The 19,928-nt window shown below is 33.2% G+C and overlaps 3 protein-coding genes across 3 annotated transcripts in view; 1 reads left to right on the top strand and 2 right to left on the bottom strand.

Annotated features, from left to right (window-relative positions):
* The window catches only part of LOC143043055 (deoxycytidylate deaminase-like), a 38,185-nt gene extending 25,053 nt beyond the window's left edge, over positions 1-13,132 (bottom strand). The window contains exons 1-2 of the mRNA XM_076215550.1: positions 13,024-13,132; positions 1,663-1,774 (exon numbers count right to left, since the gene is read on the bottom strand). Of these exons, the coding sequence (XP_076071665.1) occupies positions 1,663-1,774; positions 13,024-13,067 (156 nt within the window). The 5' untranslated portion in view covers positions 13,068-13,132. The remainder of the gene's footprint in view (positions 1-1,662; positions 1,775-13,023) is intronic.
* On the top strand, positions 4,831-11,363 carry LOC143084811 (uncharacterized). Its single transcript, XM_076260865.1, has 4 exons — positions 4,831-5,615; positions 6,393-8,683; positions 9,097-9,379; positions 10,093-11,363. The coding sequence occupies exons 2-4, from the start codon at positions 6,421-6,423 to the stop codon at positions 10,358-10,360; spliced, it is 2,814 nt and encodes a 937-aa protein (XP_076116980.1). The 5' UTR covers positions 4,831-5,615; positions 6,393-6,420; the 3' UTR covers positions 10,361-11,363.
* Positions 13,133-16,106: 2,974 nt separating the features above from the next.
* LOC143084810 (uncharacterized) overlaps positions 16,107-19,928 on the bottom strand; it is a 33,950-nt gene continuing 30,128 nt past the window's right edge. Inside the window, exons 16-19 of the mRNA XM_076260864.1 lie at positions 18,813-18,904; positions 17,431-17,564; positions 16,372-16,531; positions 16,107-16,132 (exon numbers count right to left, since the gene is read on the bottom strand). Of these exons, the coding sequence (XP_076116979.1) occupies positions 16,119-16,132; positions 16,372-16,531; positions 17,431-17,564; positions 18,813-18,904 (400 nt within the window). The 3' untranslated portion in view covers positions 16,107-16,118. The remainder of the gene's footprint in view (positions 16,133-16,371; positions 16,532-17,430; positions 17,565-18,812; positions 18,905-19,928) is intronic.

The following is a 19,928-nucleotide window of genomic DNA, read 5'->3' as shown; positions in this document are numbered from 1 at the left end:
CACCATCCGTTAAAGATATACCTGCACATAAGTGGGCTTGGGAGCTTAAGGAAAAGTTAGAAATCTCCCACAGTTTTGTCAGAGGTAAAATAAAAGGCCAAATGCGAAGACAGAAACACTATCACGACCTCAAATTGTCATACCAAAATTTCAGAAAAGATGACGAGGTGTATGTTTATTTCCCAGTTAAGAAACCTGGGATGTCTTCAAAATTGACTAGTTTCTGGAAAGGTCCTTTTAAAATTCTCGACAAATATGGTGACCTTACATATAAAGTTGACTGTGGATACAGAGGGAAACCACAAGTTATACATGTCGACAGACTTAAGAAAAAGAACAAACAGACATTAAGGACAGAACCGGATAACAACTCTTTTGTTCCATTAGACACTGAAAATGATACAGCTGAAAACGACCCTATAGAGACTCCTTATTCACAAGACATTGCTGTTCATGAGTCAACGTTGCCTGTTGAAGAAACTGAGGAAAGTAGTGTTGAAGGGCGTCGTACAAGGCGAAAACCAGCTTGGATGGCAGATTACATTGTTAAATAGATTTTGTACATTTATTTGAATTCATATGTGTATATAGTACTTCAATGTTTTATCCGTTTTAAAAGTTAGTTTTAGACATGCGGGACGCATGTGTTTTTGAGGCGTGGGTTATGTGATGATTTTGTATCTAAGGTTAAATTGTTTACACTGGTTACAGTTCGGCAGAAGCCTTATTTTATATATTTATATGATACTTTAATAAACATAGAAAAGAGTAAGATGTTTCGCGGGTAAACATTGGGTCAGGTCAAATGTGAAGGGGTGTTCCAAAGGAAACTCAGATACGAGTAACGAGACACTTTGGTAGAACACCCTCCTTCAAGAATGGTACAGCTCCCATCGGGGTATATAAGCAGGAGAGAATCCTAGCTCAGGGTCGATTGTCATAAGTCTTCGGAGACATAAGACCAAGGTACGGTACGTTTATATTCGAGATCGCTGTCTCTTATATATTAGATATTGTGTTAATATTACTAAGTGTAATAAAGAACAGGTTGGTGCCTGTTAGAAATACGGACTTGTACGTTTACAAGTTGAACCGTATTGTACCGTATAGGACAAGTGTGAGTCTGTGTGACCACCTTGTAAGTACATAATTGTACCAAGAGAACAAGGACAAGTGTGTAAACTTGTAGGGTACATTATTGTACCAGGAGGACAAGTTTGTTCCTGACCCAGGACAAATTTGTACTAGTGTATATATTTTGAGTAGAATAGTTTATAGATAGTTTATTAAAGATTGCAAAGAGCAGTTGTACATATTTTGGTTCATTGGCGTTTATTTATGAATAAAGACTGTTTGTTATATATTTTATAAATAGAACAATTTTGGATCCAGTATCAAACTGGTAACGAACACATTCTAAATAGAAATAGACACGCTTACCCTGTGTACACGTTACAAAAGCAACACTGATGACAGACCCCCCCTCCCCAACAAATTACCAATGACCTAATGGTGAAAGGATAGATATGCCAAATCATACCAAACTAAAACAAGTGCTGATAATCAGGGCAGTATCGCCATTCCAAGAGTCACTCCCCTAGTAGATATAATCCTAACCATAATAACATCAATATATACCAAAGTCATGTCAATATATCATACCTGGGTTCTAGGATCTTTACTTCTTTGTGCAGAAAGAAATGCAATTGCCATGAAATAATCAGGCCAATCTAAATAGTTCTCTCGCTTAGCATTTTTAACACCAGTGATTTCACTAAAATAAAAATTAATTTCATGTTTATACATATTTAATGAAATAGCTAGAGATACTAGGGTACTGGACAATTCATTTTAAAAATAAGTTATATAAATGATCATTTCTTATGATGACAGTAAGGATAATCGGGATTTAGCACTTTCCAGATGCATTTCTGTACCCATTTTAACAGAAAAACAAAATAATCACTTCCCTCTTTTCTTGTTAAATTGCTGCGGTTCCCTGGAAGGAAAAGCTCTTGATGTGTAAACAGCTGTTGTTTAATTGCTGAGAGTGTCATGGGGATGTGTTCCACAAAAGTGGGTCAGTGTAAGGTCAAGATGTGTTCCACAAAAGTGGGTAAGGTCAATACTTACCATATCTGCTACAAAATAACATTTAATTTTGCTGGGCAGATGTGCAATGACCAAAATGATGACAGCAAGAAAAATTTCAGAGCCAAATGTCATGAAGGACAGTTGATCCAAACTGGCTTTTTTCCTATTTAAACATCCCAAAGGTCTTGAAATGAACACATAATAAGATGTGGTATAAAACAATATACGTGGATTTTGTGTGAAAGAAGAAAACGTGAAACACCCAATTTCAACTCTATTCATTTAGTTTTTAAAGTGGATTGGGAAACAAGTTATTGCAACTTATATTATCCCTCTATACTTTGGGGGTGCTAGTGCTGCCTTGTAGAGGCATAGCCTACTCTTTTTCGAAATCTACAAGGGTGTCTTTTACTTGAAAGAGATATGGCTCTCTCTATATTCATTTAGTAATATAGATACATTATTTACCCATTTCCATTAATCCCAATATGGTGTCCTCAGATTCCACTGTTCCCTTGCAGGTTTTGTATGGGACTAGTGCATGTGTAGTGTGGCCCTGTACAAGATGTCATACTCACTGATTTGAAATTTTTTGTATGAAATTTTTACAGATGGGTTTCATTGGGGTCTAAGCAAGACCCGGTATTGGCTGATTTTTTTTTAAGCGTGACATGTAAAAATGGGAAACACAGTCTGGCGGGACAAAGGAATTATGGCTTATATGGCTTTGAGAAGCGGGATACAGGATTCTCACTTTATAATAAGCGGGATACAGGATCAGACCCCTTTACAGGTCTATGTAGGTATAGTTTTCAGAGACAAGTGACTGTGAATATGACTATCAGCTGTCAGCTTATAGGACTGTCAGATTATATGACTGTTGGGTTATAGGTTTGACCCCTTTCATAGGGATGGCCTCATTAAACAAATGGAAGTTTTTAACGACCTTGACTGGCTATACAGCCCTTGCACGGTTGGATGGCCTCATCCAATATGTGAAATTCTTTTTATGGATTGTGTCACATGGCCTTGATCTTGAAAAGGAAAATAAGTTTCAAGAACCATACCAGTGGCCATTAGTACGAATATAATTGAACACTATCTGTTTCTGTAAATATCTATAGGACCTTAATTATTCATACAAAGTCAACGGGGTAGAAAACTCAAATTGCATTTACAGATCAATGGCTCCTGTCATTTTTTTCATGCCAGGGAAATCCAGAACCTTGTGGAGCAGGAGCAGTTATTTATACTGAGAACAACCAAGGAACTAGACTAAAAAGACCAGAAGCTAGCAGAGGCTCAATACTCTTAGCGAAACTCATAGCTATCCTTATGGTCCTAGAACACTGCATTTACACACTTAGTGAACAGTTCACTGAAATAAAGATTCTATCTGATAGATAGCCAGACAGCAGTTGGCATCTTGACTCTCAACTGGAAGTCATCAAACTACATTGACACTATTACAAACATCAAAGAAAGCATTGGTACCCATCTGAGCGGCGGCATACAGGGGTGTGGAAATATTTGTTGTGAGCACTTGTCCCTGGACAAGTAAAACTGTAAATTTTACTTGTCCGGAAAAAAAGTTACTTGCCCCGATGGTCCCAATAAATATTGTAGTATTCTATTGTTAGCTAATATATGATTCTTAGCACTGTTTTGCATCCCAAACAAATCAGTGAAATCAATTGGTTTATATGTGTAAAAAATTTAGGAATATTAGAAATGGGTTTATAACATCTATGGGACAGAAACTCAAAAGCAAACTAACTAAATGAAATGACATGTAAAGGACAAGTTTGCAGCATTGTTTTTTAATAAAAATTGTAGCCAGTAGGTACACTACATATATACTACATTTAGAGGACAGTGAGTGAAGAAATGGAAACTAAATTAAATAATAGATTAACTAATTATTTCTATCAACTGACACGCTTGGTTTTTTTTCTTGGTAGTTGAACACTTCTATTTACCACTTAGACAACACATAAGGTTGCCTTTGATCTATAAATAAGACAAAAACAAAACTTATTATCTGAATTTTTTTCCAATGACCTTAGGGGTAATCTGATATTCACGATGTCTGATATTCTCGCTTCCGTATTCTTTTTTATATACACCTTGACCATCTCCGTTTGCGTTTCATGCTTTCGACTTGACTCGTCATTTTTTTTGTCTTGTTTGCCTGATGTTTTATTTTAAAAGTATTTATCAATCTGAATCTCGATTCAAAATGTTAAGAAATGACACTTCCGGTGAATAGTGGATAAAACATAATCGACTCAAATTTGAAACTCTGTTGATATTCCAAATTAGAAGTTCATCAAAGAATTTGTGTTAAATGCAATTTAAATAACGTGGAAGATGAACTTCATTTTCTTATAGAATGTCCTGTATACTCTAAGGATAGAGACCTGTTATTTGATCTGATATTTAAAGAATGTAAAAATTTTTACTCCTTAGATATGGTCAATAAATTTATTTGGTTATTAAACTGCGAGTCTATTAATATTTTGAAACAACTTGGCAATTTCTTATCAAAACACCTGCCTGGACTTAACATTTATTATATAACACTGGGATACTGTTAGCAATATTTATAATGTCTAACTTTAGCATACTGTTTTGTTGTTCTGCTTTATTGTATTTGTAAATTATAACTTTATATTGTCATATATGTATATGCACTATGCCCCGTGAGGGTACCTCTTATGGAAATAAAAGATGACTGGTTATTTGATCTACCATTATTTCATGCAAGCCATACAAAAATAGATAATTATATATTTTGTATTTATTTTCTATACCTGTGATTGTAATCTTATGTTTATTATATATTTATCTAATAAATAAAATAGTTTGAGGTTGTAAAAGTGTGTTGTTATGTTTTTTTCAAACACTTACGTTCATAATTTTCACTTGTTTTGACGCCGCCATTTGGGACAATGTGATTATTCTGAACTAGTTTTTCAAAATTGTACCCAGTGTCTTCCGATTTTATCACATGTTTTGATCCTCATAGTAAAATATGATATTGTTTCATTACCAAAACAAAAAATTAAATGAGTATGTTGATTAAGTTACTTAAAAAGTTAAAAAGAAATTAACGGTCCATTTCTCGTAACTGTCCGTCATCTCCTGTTTGGTACTTCGAAGATGCATCGCCCTAAGTATGATGCGTAACTACCAAATATTTTGCGTTTCTAATGTTGGGTAGATAATGTTTTCAGTAATTAGTCCCCAACAATAACATTTATCGACAAATTTAACCAAAACTGGATGGTTTTTCAAACGACAGTGGATGTCCGTCTTTTCTCCGAGTTACGTGAAGGTCTTCTTTCACTATGCAAATTACTTCCAAAAGTAAAAATAGACAAAGAAATTCCCTTTGAGCTTGCGCACTGCATACGTCCGGTTCATTGGTGACGTAATATTAAACTGATCAGGAATATCGATCGCAAGATGAAGGAAGGTTTTTCGTCTGTCATCATGGTTACGTGATGTTACGTGAAACGGTAAGTTACGTGAAAGTGTGAAAAATTGGCATTTATAATGAAAAAGCGTGAATAATGATTGTCGTGCTGGAATATAGTTTGAACAGTCCTCAAAATGCATCTCGTAGTAAATGATTTCCAGGGGGTTTCCCAGCTTACTTGTATTTTTGGTAAAATAAAATGATGTTTACCGACGCACTGATTGGTTGAAACGTAACATTTACAGACATTTCTATTTTTATCACGTAACTTTTACCGACAATGCTATATTTATCACGTAACGTTACAGAATTCCACAGATCTGTAATCGTTACGTGCTTTTTATCTAGATCGAGTTGCAAATAAAAAAATTTTGGGCAATATATTGTCAATCCGTGATGTTACTGGAATAAAATGCAAATAAGAACGATATCAGACATATATTTTTGAAAGGATTTCCGTCAAAATCAACAAAAAAAGGGGGGATGAAAACATTTGTTGTTTTCATCCAAAAGTGTATGCTGTCAACAAAAAGGGGTTAATCAAATATTAAATAATATTTCTAAACATATAGGCATGGACCATTTGACCTGGGGGGGGGGGGGGTGAGAGATGGAGGGGATTAAAAAAAATCCTGATTGGTTAACACTGAGCATTTAAAAAATAGTTTTTTTTAAATAGTTTTTTTTTAAATGTGTTTGGCTTGATAATAAAACCTGACCCTACCCCCTGAAATCAAACAGTTCATGCCTGAAATTACTAGGTATTTTAAAAATACTTTTTAGTCAAGTTTTGGACATAAAGTAATTTTTCTTTCAGTTAAGTAAACATACTCATTAAATAATCAATGGATAAGAAAAAGAAACATGCAGAAGAGATGAAGGTTCATCGGACCAAGTGGACAGATGAACAAAAGAACAAAAACAGAGAACAAAGTAAAATTAGGATGCAGAAATATAGAGAAAGAAAAAAAAAAGAGACCCAGATCCTGGAACAAAATCAAAATCAAGACTGTAACAATAATTTAAAATCAATTGAAACCAGACTACACCAGAAAAAGAAAGAAGAAAGACTTAAGAAACAACGAATATATAAACAAGAATGGAGAAGTAACCTAACAGCTCAAAAAAAAAGAAGAATAAGAGAGAAAGATGCAGCCATAAAAAGAGCCATTAGAAGTAAGAAAGACCAGAGGGGTACCAAAATCGCGATGAATTTTACAGTACAGAAAACAGAAACGGTTTACCAAAAAGAGGCCTTACGTAAAGCGATATACCGCTCAAGAAAAAACATGCCAGTCAGTCCTGCAAAATATGCCAAAGTGGTAGGGGGGCTTATAAAAAATACAACACCAAGAAGAAAAAAAGCATTAGAAAATGAAGGAATTGGGTCACCGTCTGCAAAGAGAAATTTGAAAGAACTATTTCAATCTGTTAGAGAAGCGCATCTTGATCTATTGAAAGGAAAAACTGATCTGCAAAAAAAAAGGAGAAAAGAATTTTTAAGCCACTTTTCAACCAGCTTGAGCCAGAAACCAGAATTCAAGAAAATATTCTGTATGGCCACAGGTATAAGGCGTAAGTATTTATCTGAAGATTATGTCAAGCCAAAACCCAAAAAGAGAAGAAAAGATGCAACATCAAAACAAACAACAGATGCAGTGAAACTTTTTTTCAAAAGTGAGATACACTCTGCAACAATATCTGATAAAAAAAGCGTCAAAAAAGATTTGCAGGAAAAACATGTTTTAATGATGTCCCAAAAAAGCCTATGGAACAAATGGAATATTGAAAACCAAACGCAATTATCATTCTCGAAATTTTGTGAATTAAGACCAAAAAATGTACTCACTCAAGGACATCGGAAGCTTTATCAATGCTTATGTGAGTATTGTGAAAACGTAAAGTTGAAATTGATTGCAATAAATAGATTCCTGGCGCATGATCATCCAGAACTTAAATTTACAGATGAATTTGATGCTGTTAATAAAACCCTATGTCCAAAATTGGAAGCTGAAAGGTTCCATAAAAGAGACTGTATTGATAGAAAGTGTGCTGAATGTGGCACTTCCAAACTTAGAAACATGTTTGATGGTGTAATGGAAAATGAAGAAAATCAGCCTGATGTGAAATGGAAGAGGTGGGATATTGTCAAAACACTTAACCATAAAACAAAGAAAGAAATAACAAAAAGACAAGAAATAGAAAAGACTGGACCTCCAACAGATTTACTAGAAGAGCTATTAGATGAATTAGTCTTTTTGTCACCCCACCTGTTTGAGGCTCGTTGGCAGCAAGAGCAATTTGCAGAATTGAACAAAAATTTCCCACAAAATTCTATTGTTCTTACCATAGACTTTGCTGAGAATTTCTCTTGTTTCAGCCAACATGAAATTCAGGGGGCACACTGGGCAAAAGACTCCGTCACAATCCATCCCTGCATTGCTTTGTACAGGTGCCCAAAAGATGGACATATAGTAGACGAATGCATTGATATTGTGAGTAATGATTTGCTACATGATAACCATGCAGTTCATACCTTTCTTCTTGAAGTAGTAAACCATCTTAAACAGCAACAAAAAATTAAAATAGACCATGCATTTATTTTAAGTGATGGGTGTGCAGCCCAATATAAGTCCAGAGTTCCAATCATGGATGTAAGCTGCAGTTCAGAAGATTTTGGCTTTACAGTTGAAAGATGTTTCTATGGTAGTAGGCATGGCAAGAATAGGTGCGATGGAGAAGCTGGAGTAATTAAGTCTAAGGCAAGCAGAGCCATAAAAAATAGTGAGGCCTGTATACCAGATGCCAGATCTTTTCTACAGTGTGTTAAGGTTTTAGAAAAAGGAGCAGAAAAAGCTGATGGTGCATGTAACCATAACAGAAGAACAATTTTATGGGTTTCAAGTGATGACATCAACAGAAATAGACCAGATAGAAATGTTAAAACTGTAAAGGGCACTAGAAAACTTCATTCAGTTTTAGGAATAAAGAGAGGAGTAATAAATACAAGGAGATTGTCCTGCTTCTGTTCTCAGTGCAGAGAGAAAAGATACGACAGATGTCTTAACACCAGATATGTAGAAGGCTGGAAAGAAGTTCGACTTAAGTGTATCCTTTTATAATAAGAATAAAATTAGCATTTAAATGTATAAAATATATGCACAAAAAGGTGTCAAGAAACTAACAACAAATAATGAACAAAAATGAAAACGTAAGACAAATGATTTTTTTTTTATCTTTATTAATGTTATATCAATGAAACATAAATATTGGCCATAAAAACTTCATATCATGTGGGGTCTCTCCTGAAATAAATAAACATATAAACAATATAATCATCAATGGTTCAACAATGGATAAAATCCAACAACAATGAAATTAGGAATGTTTAATTTTGACATGTACACAAAGATATTGATAACTTGGCACAGTAATCTCAAAGATTTAAGGCCCATTTTAATTGCAAATCATATATATTAGGGTAGCATCAATTAGAATATAGGTTCCTTAACTCTTCCAAGCTTTCAACAGAAATATACCAGTTAATGAAGATGATGTTGGGAATGCTGGTGACAATGTTGTCCATGAAGATGCTGCTGATGATGATGAAGATAGACCTATACTTGAAGATGCCGATGATGATGATAGGCCTATACTTGAAAATGCTGATGATGAGTTTGATAATGAAAATGGTTCTCCAGGGATCCCAGACCTCCAGATTGAGGACATCAACAACATTAGTTTTGATCCAAATACCTCTTTTTCATATATAAAAGATGATGACAGTGTTGTACAGAGCCAAAAGTGAGTACTATTTTTTTTTTATTACAATGACAAATAATATACTTTATTAAATGTACCATATTGTATATAATTTAAAGGAGAAAACATATGCTGCATTATTAGATTGTTAAAATGAAATTTGGTGAACATGTATTAGTTGATAATAAGATGTTAACATACAAGTAGTGATGCACATTGATGCATCTTGGGTGTTAAATTCTCATATTTCATCATTTAAGGTATAATGTTGGTGACAACGTTCTGATAAAACATGGATCAGAACTTCTTCCAGCTGTTGTAAGTGATTTGTTTCGAAACATGAATTTGAATATATAAGTTTGTTTTTTTTCTTTCCTGTTAAATGTTACTTTATATTTTATATTTGTTTATAATATATTTTGGTTGGTATGCAGACCAAAGATAACTCTGACATTAGCATTTATACCATCACATAAATAGTGTTAAGTTTTTTTTTTCAGCAACTTCAAATCATATTTTTCATACCAGAAAGTCAGGGATACATCAATGATTTCTAAGTAATGATGTGTTCAAACAAATTCATTGACAATTTTATATTCACTGTTTTATATCAATTAATTTCATGTTACATTCTGTAAGAGCAACTGAATAAATTTTTTAAACAAATTCAAATTAATCTTAGAATAGTTTTATGTATTCAAACCAACTTTTTTTATCATATCAAGCCAAGCTACCTCTATTGTTCTATTTTATAGATTTCAAGTACAGAAGAAGACACTATATGGGTCCAGTATTACGAAAAGCGACACGCTAACTGGACATTACAGGACAACAAATTTACTGTCCAGATCAGTGATATTTCCAAAAAACTGCCTCCTCCTGATCTTGTTTTTTCTGGGTCCAGATACAGTTTCAAATTTAATATATAGATGTTGCTTTATTTGTTTATATCATTTTGTTATTAAAGTATATGTTGATTTAAATGTGTTTTTTAGATTACCTAAACAGATGGCAATAATTTGAGTTCTTAATCTGTAATGTTACCTGCTGGTTTTGAAAATTACAAGCACCTGGTTATATCTACCGGTAATTGTTCTTGTGTCAGTGTTCACACGTATCATGTGACTGGTGAAGAGGTTTACACCTTCATAATGCTGCTTTCATGCAAGACATTGAATGTGTGATTTTGTTATGATGTTGACACTAGTACTTAAAACTTATCTTGTCATTTCTAAGGATGTCATCGCATGCATGCACGTTTGGGAGAAAAAATCATAAAAAATGGCGGTTCAGCATGGTGGTTAAAATTTGGATGTCAATCAGGTTGTGTGATTGTTTTATATGATAATTAGATAAGAAATGAATGTAGAAACAATCTGTATGTATTAGTTTTGAAGATTTGGGGTCAGTTGAGTAGTGTGTGAGTAAAATTTCAACATGAAATACAAGATTGTGAATAAGTGTCTGTCCTGTTACGTGAGTTAGAAAGTTGATATGTGTATTAATAACAGTTAATTCAGATGTTTTTAGCAACTTATTATTGTTTCAGTTATTCTAGGATAAAATTTAATAGAGTTAACTTATAGAAAAACATACAAGTTGATCTATCTTTATATCAATTGCTAACAATATTTAAAAAAATAAAAAAAAGTTCTCGTGATCTTAACTGTCCACATCAAAATAACCGCAATAATTGATGAGAATTAGAATTTCTGATATAAAAACTGCATAGATATGTTTTTTTCCATCTATATAAAGTTATTAATACCATCCATTACTAAGAAGGTGTTTATTTATAAGGTTATTTAATATGCAAATGTCTGTCCTGTTACGTGAGCAATTGGATCAAAGGTCCAACACAATTAGACCAAAATAACATGTATATACCACAGAAACTATCTATTGTATGTATTTTCTGGACAGGTTAGATACTTAAGCTTTAAATAAGAGTAAATATAATGATCAATTAAGCAATTATTTTTTTTGGTCCATGTCCCACCCAAATGACTGTAGATCTAATAACGAGTCAGATATTCTATTCTATTCTATTCATACTCGACGATCCCGTGTCAATGGACAAAGCCAATGCAATATTACGCGACTCGGGTTTGCATACTTATTTTTACTCATTTTGGTAATCGATCTATTTCCGGAGTTATGTAATATTTATGTATCTTTGGGGGCCTCGGCTGGTCAAAGTTGTCCCTTACTTTGACCTGGAGATCAATCTTCTGATATCTGGGTCAAAATCTTTAATTGCTTTTACATAGGCGGTAATGGTAACGTTTTTTCCTGTAGCTCAGTCCATATCGTAAACTTGAATATGTATGATAGCTCGTTTCGAAGCTGTAACATTTTCACATATGTGGTTAAATTTTCGGGGTACGAAGTGAGATTACTTTTTCCGTAAATTAGCAAACCCCGAACATCCTTTTGTGATGCGGCTCCTTGTGGTAAAATATCCCCTTTTTAACACAATAAGTTATTTGAAAATTTAATACTTTGAACACATTCAATAGCTCCATAGTTTTTACACATTTATTCTATGTTCATCTACTTTCCTAATCACCACAAATGATTAAGTTCAGTCATTTGTTAAAAATAGAAACATGTCCAATATCACTACACAGAGATTTTTTCTTTACACGTGACTTTTGAGTTCCTCATTTCGAGGCGCATTAGGGATGTTGTCCCATCTCTCTGGTTTGTCTGTTTCCACCAAGTGGTCCGGTGGTTCTCTCCGAGTACTTCGGCTTCCTCCACCATAATAACAGACTGCCCAGTGTCCTAGCACTCCCTTTGTGTTGGGTGGGGATTGATTGTCCTTGTAAATATAATTGTCGTATAAACATACGTTAGTGACACATCTCCATTAATCCCGTTAGGGAGTGTACATGGATGCCACTGTACCCTCGCAGCTTTCGAGGGGTTCTTCGGATATCGGAGGCATTTACCAGTACATACATACATTTATCGTCATTACACATGTTACATTGATGTTTATACTCAAATATATGTTTTTACTCGCGGATTATTTGTTTCTTTTACATAAATTAAACATCTTTATACGTTTTGAAATTAATCCTATATTTTTGCTGAATTTGAACTTTGTCTTGTATATTATTTCACTTGTCCACGGGCAACCAAGACAAAAATAATTACTTGTCCGGGTGATAAAATGTACGAGTCAGGTGAGTCGGGCATAGCATTTCCACACCCCTGGCATACAAACTACCCTATCTTGCATCCCAGGCCATGCTAATATAGTCGGGAACAAGATAGTGGACCAGTTAGCAAAAGATGCAGCACAGGATGCCTCAAATCTAAATGACCAGTACAACGTCATAACAATGTCTGAAACAATGTGGAAAGTGTAGTTAAGATGTCAACCAAACTAAAATGGTAAAATAAATGGACTAGAAGTGAAACTGTGAGAAAACTACACGAATTAGATCATATTGTAGGTAAGACTCTTCCACTTGATTACCTGAACACAACTATTAGGAGAATCATCAAACCCTATTAGTACCAGCAAGTAAGGAGACATACGAAAGAACAACAGAGAATCTTGGAGAATATGTAAAAAGTTCAGGGCGATTTAAAGATTCATTTATCCCTGAAACCTCTGGATAAAGCAATGAAAACGATAGATTCAAACAGGATAGAATACACACAATAATACTTACCATTTCTCTTTAAAATCGTCGATAATGTTATTTGCTGATGACATCGTTCATATAATTCGCGGGAAGATTCTTCTTCAGCATTTAAGAAAAAACCAAAGTGTTCCGAATGAGTAAATCAATCCGGAACAGACATGATTTGAATCCGAAAACTATAACATTTAGCAATTCTCTGCAACCACCAACCAAGTTCAATAAGTCTAATTGATCAAATGATCTAGTAATCAATTAAACCTGATAAATGATTTCACTAAGCTTGACATTTAACCCACCTGCTTATGTGATCTATTTAATCTATTAAATTTGACAAATCATTCAATCCATCAATTGCTGAAAAAGGACAATGCTGTGATCAAAACATTTCTTATATTGGTCTTGGTCTGCGGTATATCAATCTACTAAACCAATCTGATCATGTGATCTATCAAATTTGTCTGAAGAGATTATCCATCAATCAATTAAAAAGGATGATGATGTCAATGAACCATTTATTATACCTGTCGAATCATGAGATCTATTAATCCAATTAAACTGTTTAGTTGTATGATTTATCAACCCATTAAGCTATACTGATCATTATTTAAGCATCCATTATGCCTGTCTCGTCATATGATCTATCAATCTATTAATAGGAAACACAAGGAGATACCGGTAATAATTCAGAAATAAAACACTTCCATTCGTTTGTCAGATGTGTTTACGCTTTGATAAAGTACTTTTAAGTTGGAATTCTCATTGGTGCTGGTTTTTTTTCAGTTTTACTTTTAAGACTCAAATGATCATGTGATCTATCAATCCATGAAAATAGTGTTAACTTTTATCACATTTTTGGCTGTGTATACTGATCCTTCCCATGACAGAAAAACACTTGCTAATTATGAACTCAGTTTTTTCAATTAAAACACCTGAACATTTATCAATACTACATGGCCCAAAAACTTACTTATGGAAGTCAATGAAGTAAAGAAAATAGAAGAATTACATATTTTGTTTAAAAGTCAGCTGAAGCCCACTTCTGGTTGTGTGATTTCCTCTATGTGTTGAAGACCTTTTGGTGACCTTTGGCTGTTGTCTGGTCTTTGGTTGGGTTGTTGTCTCTTTGACATACTACCCCTAGATACATCCTTACAATAAGTTTTATGTTGATCTTTTAAAAATTAATGAGACATAAACCTTAAGGGTTTACTTTGTCCAATGCAATGAACCTGGAATTATGGGTTGTGTGACTATCATGTTAATAAAGACCACAGGGTTCATCTTTCAAACATGTATCATTTTTTTGCCAATTATCCTGCTCACAGACAGTGATGTTAAAGATGCTACTTTAATAGTCTGAATCAACATAGAAAGGAAATTAAACACACAGTCTAAAATTTTAATTAATCTTGATCATGCACAAAATACATAAACAATCAGACTCAAAGAATGATATGTCAGCCTAAAGTTTTAAAACAAAAGCTTTTCTTGATTCTATTTACTGACATGCTACATAAAGAATCAGTAAGTAACAAGATTGCATATGTGATTCTATGGCAAAAAGTTTCAAGGCAGCATTTTAAAGTGTGCATATCAATGTGACTTCTAAAGTGATTTTTGTGGCTCTCTAAACTTTAACACATATTAAATCTGGGTTTCAAGTATTTTTCATACAGGATGTGTTGACGTTATAAAGTTCAAATGTTACAAGTCAATGCTGTTAAAGGAAACTATATCTTAAATCTCATTAAAAAATTTCCCATGACTTAATCTCTCTGTCAGACATACATTTTATTCTTAAAATACATTGGCACATATTGACATGATGACTTATCTAAAGAGTTATTAAACATGAAAACTTAAAATATTGTTGACATGGTGATGAACAGTATACTTGTAAGTAGCTGCATATAAAAAGGTCAAAACAAACGCATTGTACATAGTCATCAAATAATACTTGCTTGAATTTTATTTAGTAATGTTTAGAAATATGACTGGCATATCAAGCACTGGTGTTACTAGATCATTTGTTGTAAATGCTTTTAGAGTTAAAAATTTTGCTAATTCAGGCAAGTGTTGAGTTTTTTTTTCTAAACTTTTTTTCTCTACATAAGTCTATATCTAGTTATTACTAATCACTACATACTAAAAACTAAAGAAAAACAGACACTATAAAAATAAAGGTACACAGAAAAATTATCGCTTGTAGATTGAACAAAGATGAAAAAGTACCCACAAGATTTAAACTTTTACCAATAAAAAATAAATAGAGGTAGAGTGAAAAATGTGCTGCCATAGATTTAAAATTGTCATAGGTAAATACTAAATATTAACTCACAAAAGATACATGTACCTATCATACATATAGATTTATAACAAATGATTTAAAAAAATAAAAAGTGGTTGCATACATAATTCTACATTAAAAACACTAATAACTATTTAAAGTACAGTATAAAATACACAGTTATACTACAGTGGTACTACACATAATTAAAACTTGTCATAAAAGTGATATGTGAGTGTACATATGAAGTAAGAAATGAAGATTTCTGCTGCATTTAATGTAATATTCAGTTAACATTTCTGACTAGACCCTGTTCTCACTGGGGTAATAACTGTTTTATTATACAGGTGATATAAGAATATGTTTTGGAAGACACTAAAATTCACAACCTTGAAATGGATATTATAAGATCTTGAGAAGTCAACTCTTGGGTTTTATATTTTATGGTCATGAGTAGGAATGGGATCTTTAAAATCAATCTTACAAATAATATTGCTATTATGTTTGTTTGTTGATAATGATTGGGTATTATTATGATAAAACAATACATTGTCACAATTATTTCTTACATTTTTAGAATTATTTGACACCATTAAAACTATGTGCTGTGTAACTTGACATACAATACAAATTCTCTATCATTTTACACAATGTCATTATAAGATTATATAAGGTAACATATAACACATTTATAAGTATCATTTTACACAATGTCATACTTATAACACACATTGTTAGAATCATTATACACAATGTAACAATAACACTATATACTGTGCTCCTTGACTTCACACGATGCCATTCAACAGGTCCATTATGGATAGGATCCTTTTCTTTATTTTCTATTTCCTAGAAAAATAAATAAATATATGAAGAATGAGGTTATCAAAAGAAGTAATAGAAAGCAAGTTATACTTGTACAATGTTTTATAAACAGTGCATTGACTAATTGTGTATTTATTATCTGCTTCAGGATTTAACAGTCAATTAAAATTTTAAATATAAATGTGTTCATAGGTTTGAATCTAAAATAATAAATCTGTTTGTTGCAAGAGTATGATAATATTGTGCTGAGAAGAAATATTTACCATCCTTTAATGGACTTGATGGTGGAACTGTGTTCTCTTTGGATTGAAAAGCTTTTGATGGATCAAATCTTTTTCGCCCTTCTAATGTCAAGGTCTTTTCCTCTAATTTCTGGTTGGTTCTTTTAAGTTTATTAACCTGTTCTCTGAGTGAGGTAGTTTCCTTTAAAAAAAAAGATTAAAAATCGTATTAAAAATATAGATCTAAAATATAAAACTTGTCTGACCTCACTATAATAACTAGTAATTGTTGCTTGTTGAGTTGCTGGATCATCAATCCTTAGGCCAAAAAAAAAAATATGTCTGTTTAAGGTTACATGCTTTAAAAAAATAGGTAGGTAGGTCTGTATTTTCATTTTATTTTATTTTTTTGTGACATGATTTTGAGTGTGTGGTTTCGACTTGTCATGGCCGAAGTTGATGGGCGAGTTACATAATTTTAATGATTGGATTATTTCCCTTTGTTATTGATTGGAAAAAAAATGGCGGCAAAATGTTTATTTCATCACACTAGTGGCGAATTTCCTTAAAACAGCTATCATATTCATAATTATGAACATTGGGATGTAACAGGCAACACTATCTTCACTTTTAACACAAGTTCAGTTTATTTTTTTCTTTACCACGGATATAAAATGGCTTAGAGTCGGCACTCAAAATAGGGTCGGTTGGGTAACCGTAAACAGACATATTTTTTTTTTGGCCTTACCAAATTATAAGGTAAGGGATTGCACTGTTGTTGCTTTACGTTCTGTCAAGAGTTTAATGGATGGTGATATTAAGAGATGTCAATATGCACTTATTACTATATTTGGAATTAATGGAGATAGATATACCTATTAGTTTAAATCCTATACAATGAAGATTTTTTTTGTGTGTGTACCAATACAAGGATTGCTGTTTTTTTAACATTTAAATTGTTGTCTTTTTTTCCTTTTAAACCCATTATTGGTTTATTGTTCATTCACTTCTCAATCTGAATATATATGAAATATTAGCCACTGGACTTGGTTAATGAGTCAATACAAATGTGAGGTTCACCTATTCAGTTATATAGCTAACCTTTTTCAGACTATTATTTTCTTCTTTTATTTTGACAATATGATGGATTTTCTGTTTTTGATTCTGATGCCCCAGTAGTTTGGCATAGGCTTGACTCAATTTATCCATCTCTGCCTGAGCAAACTGACTTCTCCCTACAATGAAAAACAACCATCAATATGTTACATGAATAGTTTAATCTAATACTGGGCAAACTGACTGCTCCCTTCAATGAAAAACAACCATCAATATGTTACATGAATAATTTAATCTATTACTGGGCAAACTGACTGCTCCCTACAATGAAAAACAACCATCAACATGTTACATGTATAATTTAACAAATTTAATCAAATAATACTTGGCAAACTGACTGCTCCCTACAAGGAAAACAACTATTGTTCTGTTACTTGCATGGTTTAATCTTTTCTCTGAGCAAACAGCTTTCCCTTAAAAAAATAACAGTATAAACAAGAAAAAATGAGAGCTACTGCTCAGATGATATCCCCGCTGAAATATTTCCATAAACAGGTAGTTGTCGAGTGATGAATCTGAAAACCCATCACACGGTATAGCTGAGTTATATAAACCCTGAAACCAAATTTAGAAATCCTTGTCCAGTAGTTCGTTAGAAAAATGTGACAAAAATTATCACCTTGGCTATCATGTGTAAAATGATACAAGTGTTCAGTTAACAAAAAGTTGTTGAGTTATGATTCTGAAAAGGCACCACACAGTATAGCTGACTTAAAGAAACCCTGAAACCAAATTTCAGAAATCCTTGTCAAGTAGTTCCTGAGAAAAATGCGACAAAAATATTCATGGGATGGACCGACGGAATGATGGATTGACGGATAGATGGACAGACTGACATTAAACAGTATACCCCCCCTTTTTTTAAAGCGAGGGCATAATGATCAACATTGCGATTTGTCAACTGTGTGAATTATTACTGTAAATTCAGATATATTATTGCAATGTTTTTGTTATTGCGTAAAGTATTGAGAAAATAATGGAAATAATTTAAACTTGCATTTTGATTTTTTTTATATGAATGAAACAGGATTTTGCTCAATATCGCAAAAATTTAAATCGCATTTTAGTCTACAATGACAAAAAAACAATTGTAACTGCAAGCAATACTTTCTGAATTTACATTACATCATTTTTTATCTCTTGGGGCTGTTCCATTTTAACATATACTTTTAAACTTGGCTGACCACCTATCGAGACAGAATATCATTTTACATCTTTACTGTAACAACCACTTATAATGTCTCCCCACGGTTCAATGTTTGTTTTTACATCTTTACTGTAACAACCACTTATAATGTCTCCCCTCGGTTCAATGTTTGTTTTTACATGTATATAATTTAATACAATCTATTGATATCAATAATTACCAAGTAGTGCCATTTTTTCCATCTCATAAGCGTCTATCTGTGCCATGAATGGCTCCACTTTTGTCATCAGGTCTTCATACATCTTCTTCCAGCTGTAAATATAAATGTTATATCAAATATATCAAATTGTGATAAATATAAATGTTATATCAAATATATCAAATTGTGATAAATAAAACTGTTATATCAAATATATCAAATTGTGATGTCAAATTTTACAGGAACTTTTGTGATTTGAAGTTACTGCAGACTATTTGACATACAAGTGAAAATACAGCTATTATATTTGTGTTACATTGGGGATATGACTAAATCAGATAATGCATTATTCATGATATCACTGACCACATGGACACAGGGGATTCCACTGTATTGGTGCATGATATCACTGACCACATGGACACAGGGGATTCCACTGTATTGGTGCATGATATCACTGACCACATGGACACAGGGGATTTCCACTGTATTGGTGCATGATATCACTGACCACATGGACACAGGGGATTCCACTGTATTGGTGCATGATATCACTGACCACATGGACACAGGGGATTCCACTGTATTGGTGCATGATATCACTGACCACATGGACACAGGAGATTCCACTGTATTGGTGCATGATATCACTGACCACATGGACACAGGGGATTTCCACTGTATTGGTGCATGATATCACTGACCACATGGGCACAGAGGATTCCACTGTATTGGTGCATGATATCACTGACCACATGGACACAGGAGATTCCACTGTATTGGTGCATGATATCACTGACCACATGGACACAGGGGATTTCCACTGTATTGGTGCATGATATCACTGACCACATGGGCACAGAGGATTCCACTGTATTGGTAAATGTCATGAAGACAACTATTCATCTGCAGCTTGAGAAAAGTGCGGCTGATTGACAACTCTTTGAAAGGTATATCACACACCTTTTGTGAAGTCTGCAATATACACTGATTGATCACAGAACATTGACCAATACATGACTTTGAAACATGCATGGAATGTTATACACAATAAACTGTACTGTCTTGCTTTTTTGTAATTTCGATAAACACTATAACATGTAAATTTTGCAAATATCCAAAGTCAATGAACTATGA

The sequence above is a fragment of the Mytilus galloprovincialis genome, chromosome 8, assembly GCF_965363235.1.
Source record: "Mytilus galloprovincialis chromosome 8, xbMytGall1.hap1.1, whole genome shotgun sequence".
Classification (NCBI taxonomy): Eukaryota; Metazoa; Mollusca; class Bivalvia; order Mytilida; family Mytilidae; genus Mytilus; species Mytilus galloprovincialis.
This window is presented reverse-complemented; position numbering and strand designations above follow the sequence as displayed.

Coding starts and splice junctions, on each gene's coding strand:
- LOC143084811 (XM_076260865.1), top strand. CDS start 6,421: ATGGATAAGAAAAAGAAACATGCAGAAGAGATGAAGGTTCATCGGACC. Junction 8,684..9,096: donor GAAAGAAGTTCGACTTAAGT/GTATCCTTTTAT, acceptor AACTCTTCCAAG/CTTTCAACAGAAATATACCA. Junction 9,380..10,092: donor AGTGTTGTACAGAGCCAAAA/GTGAGTACTATT, acceptor TCTATTTTATAG/ATTTCAAGTACAGAAGAAGA.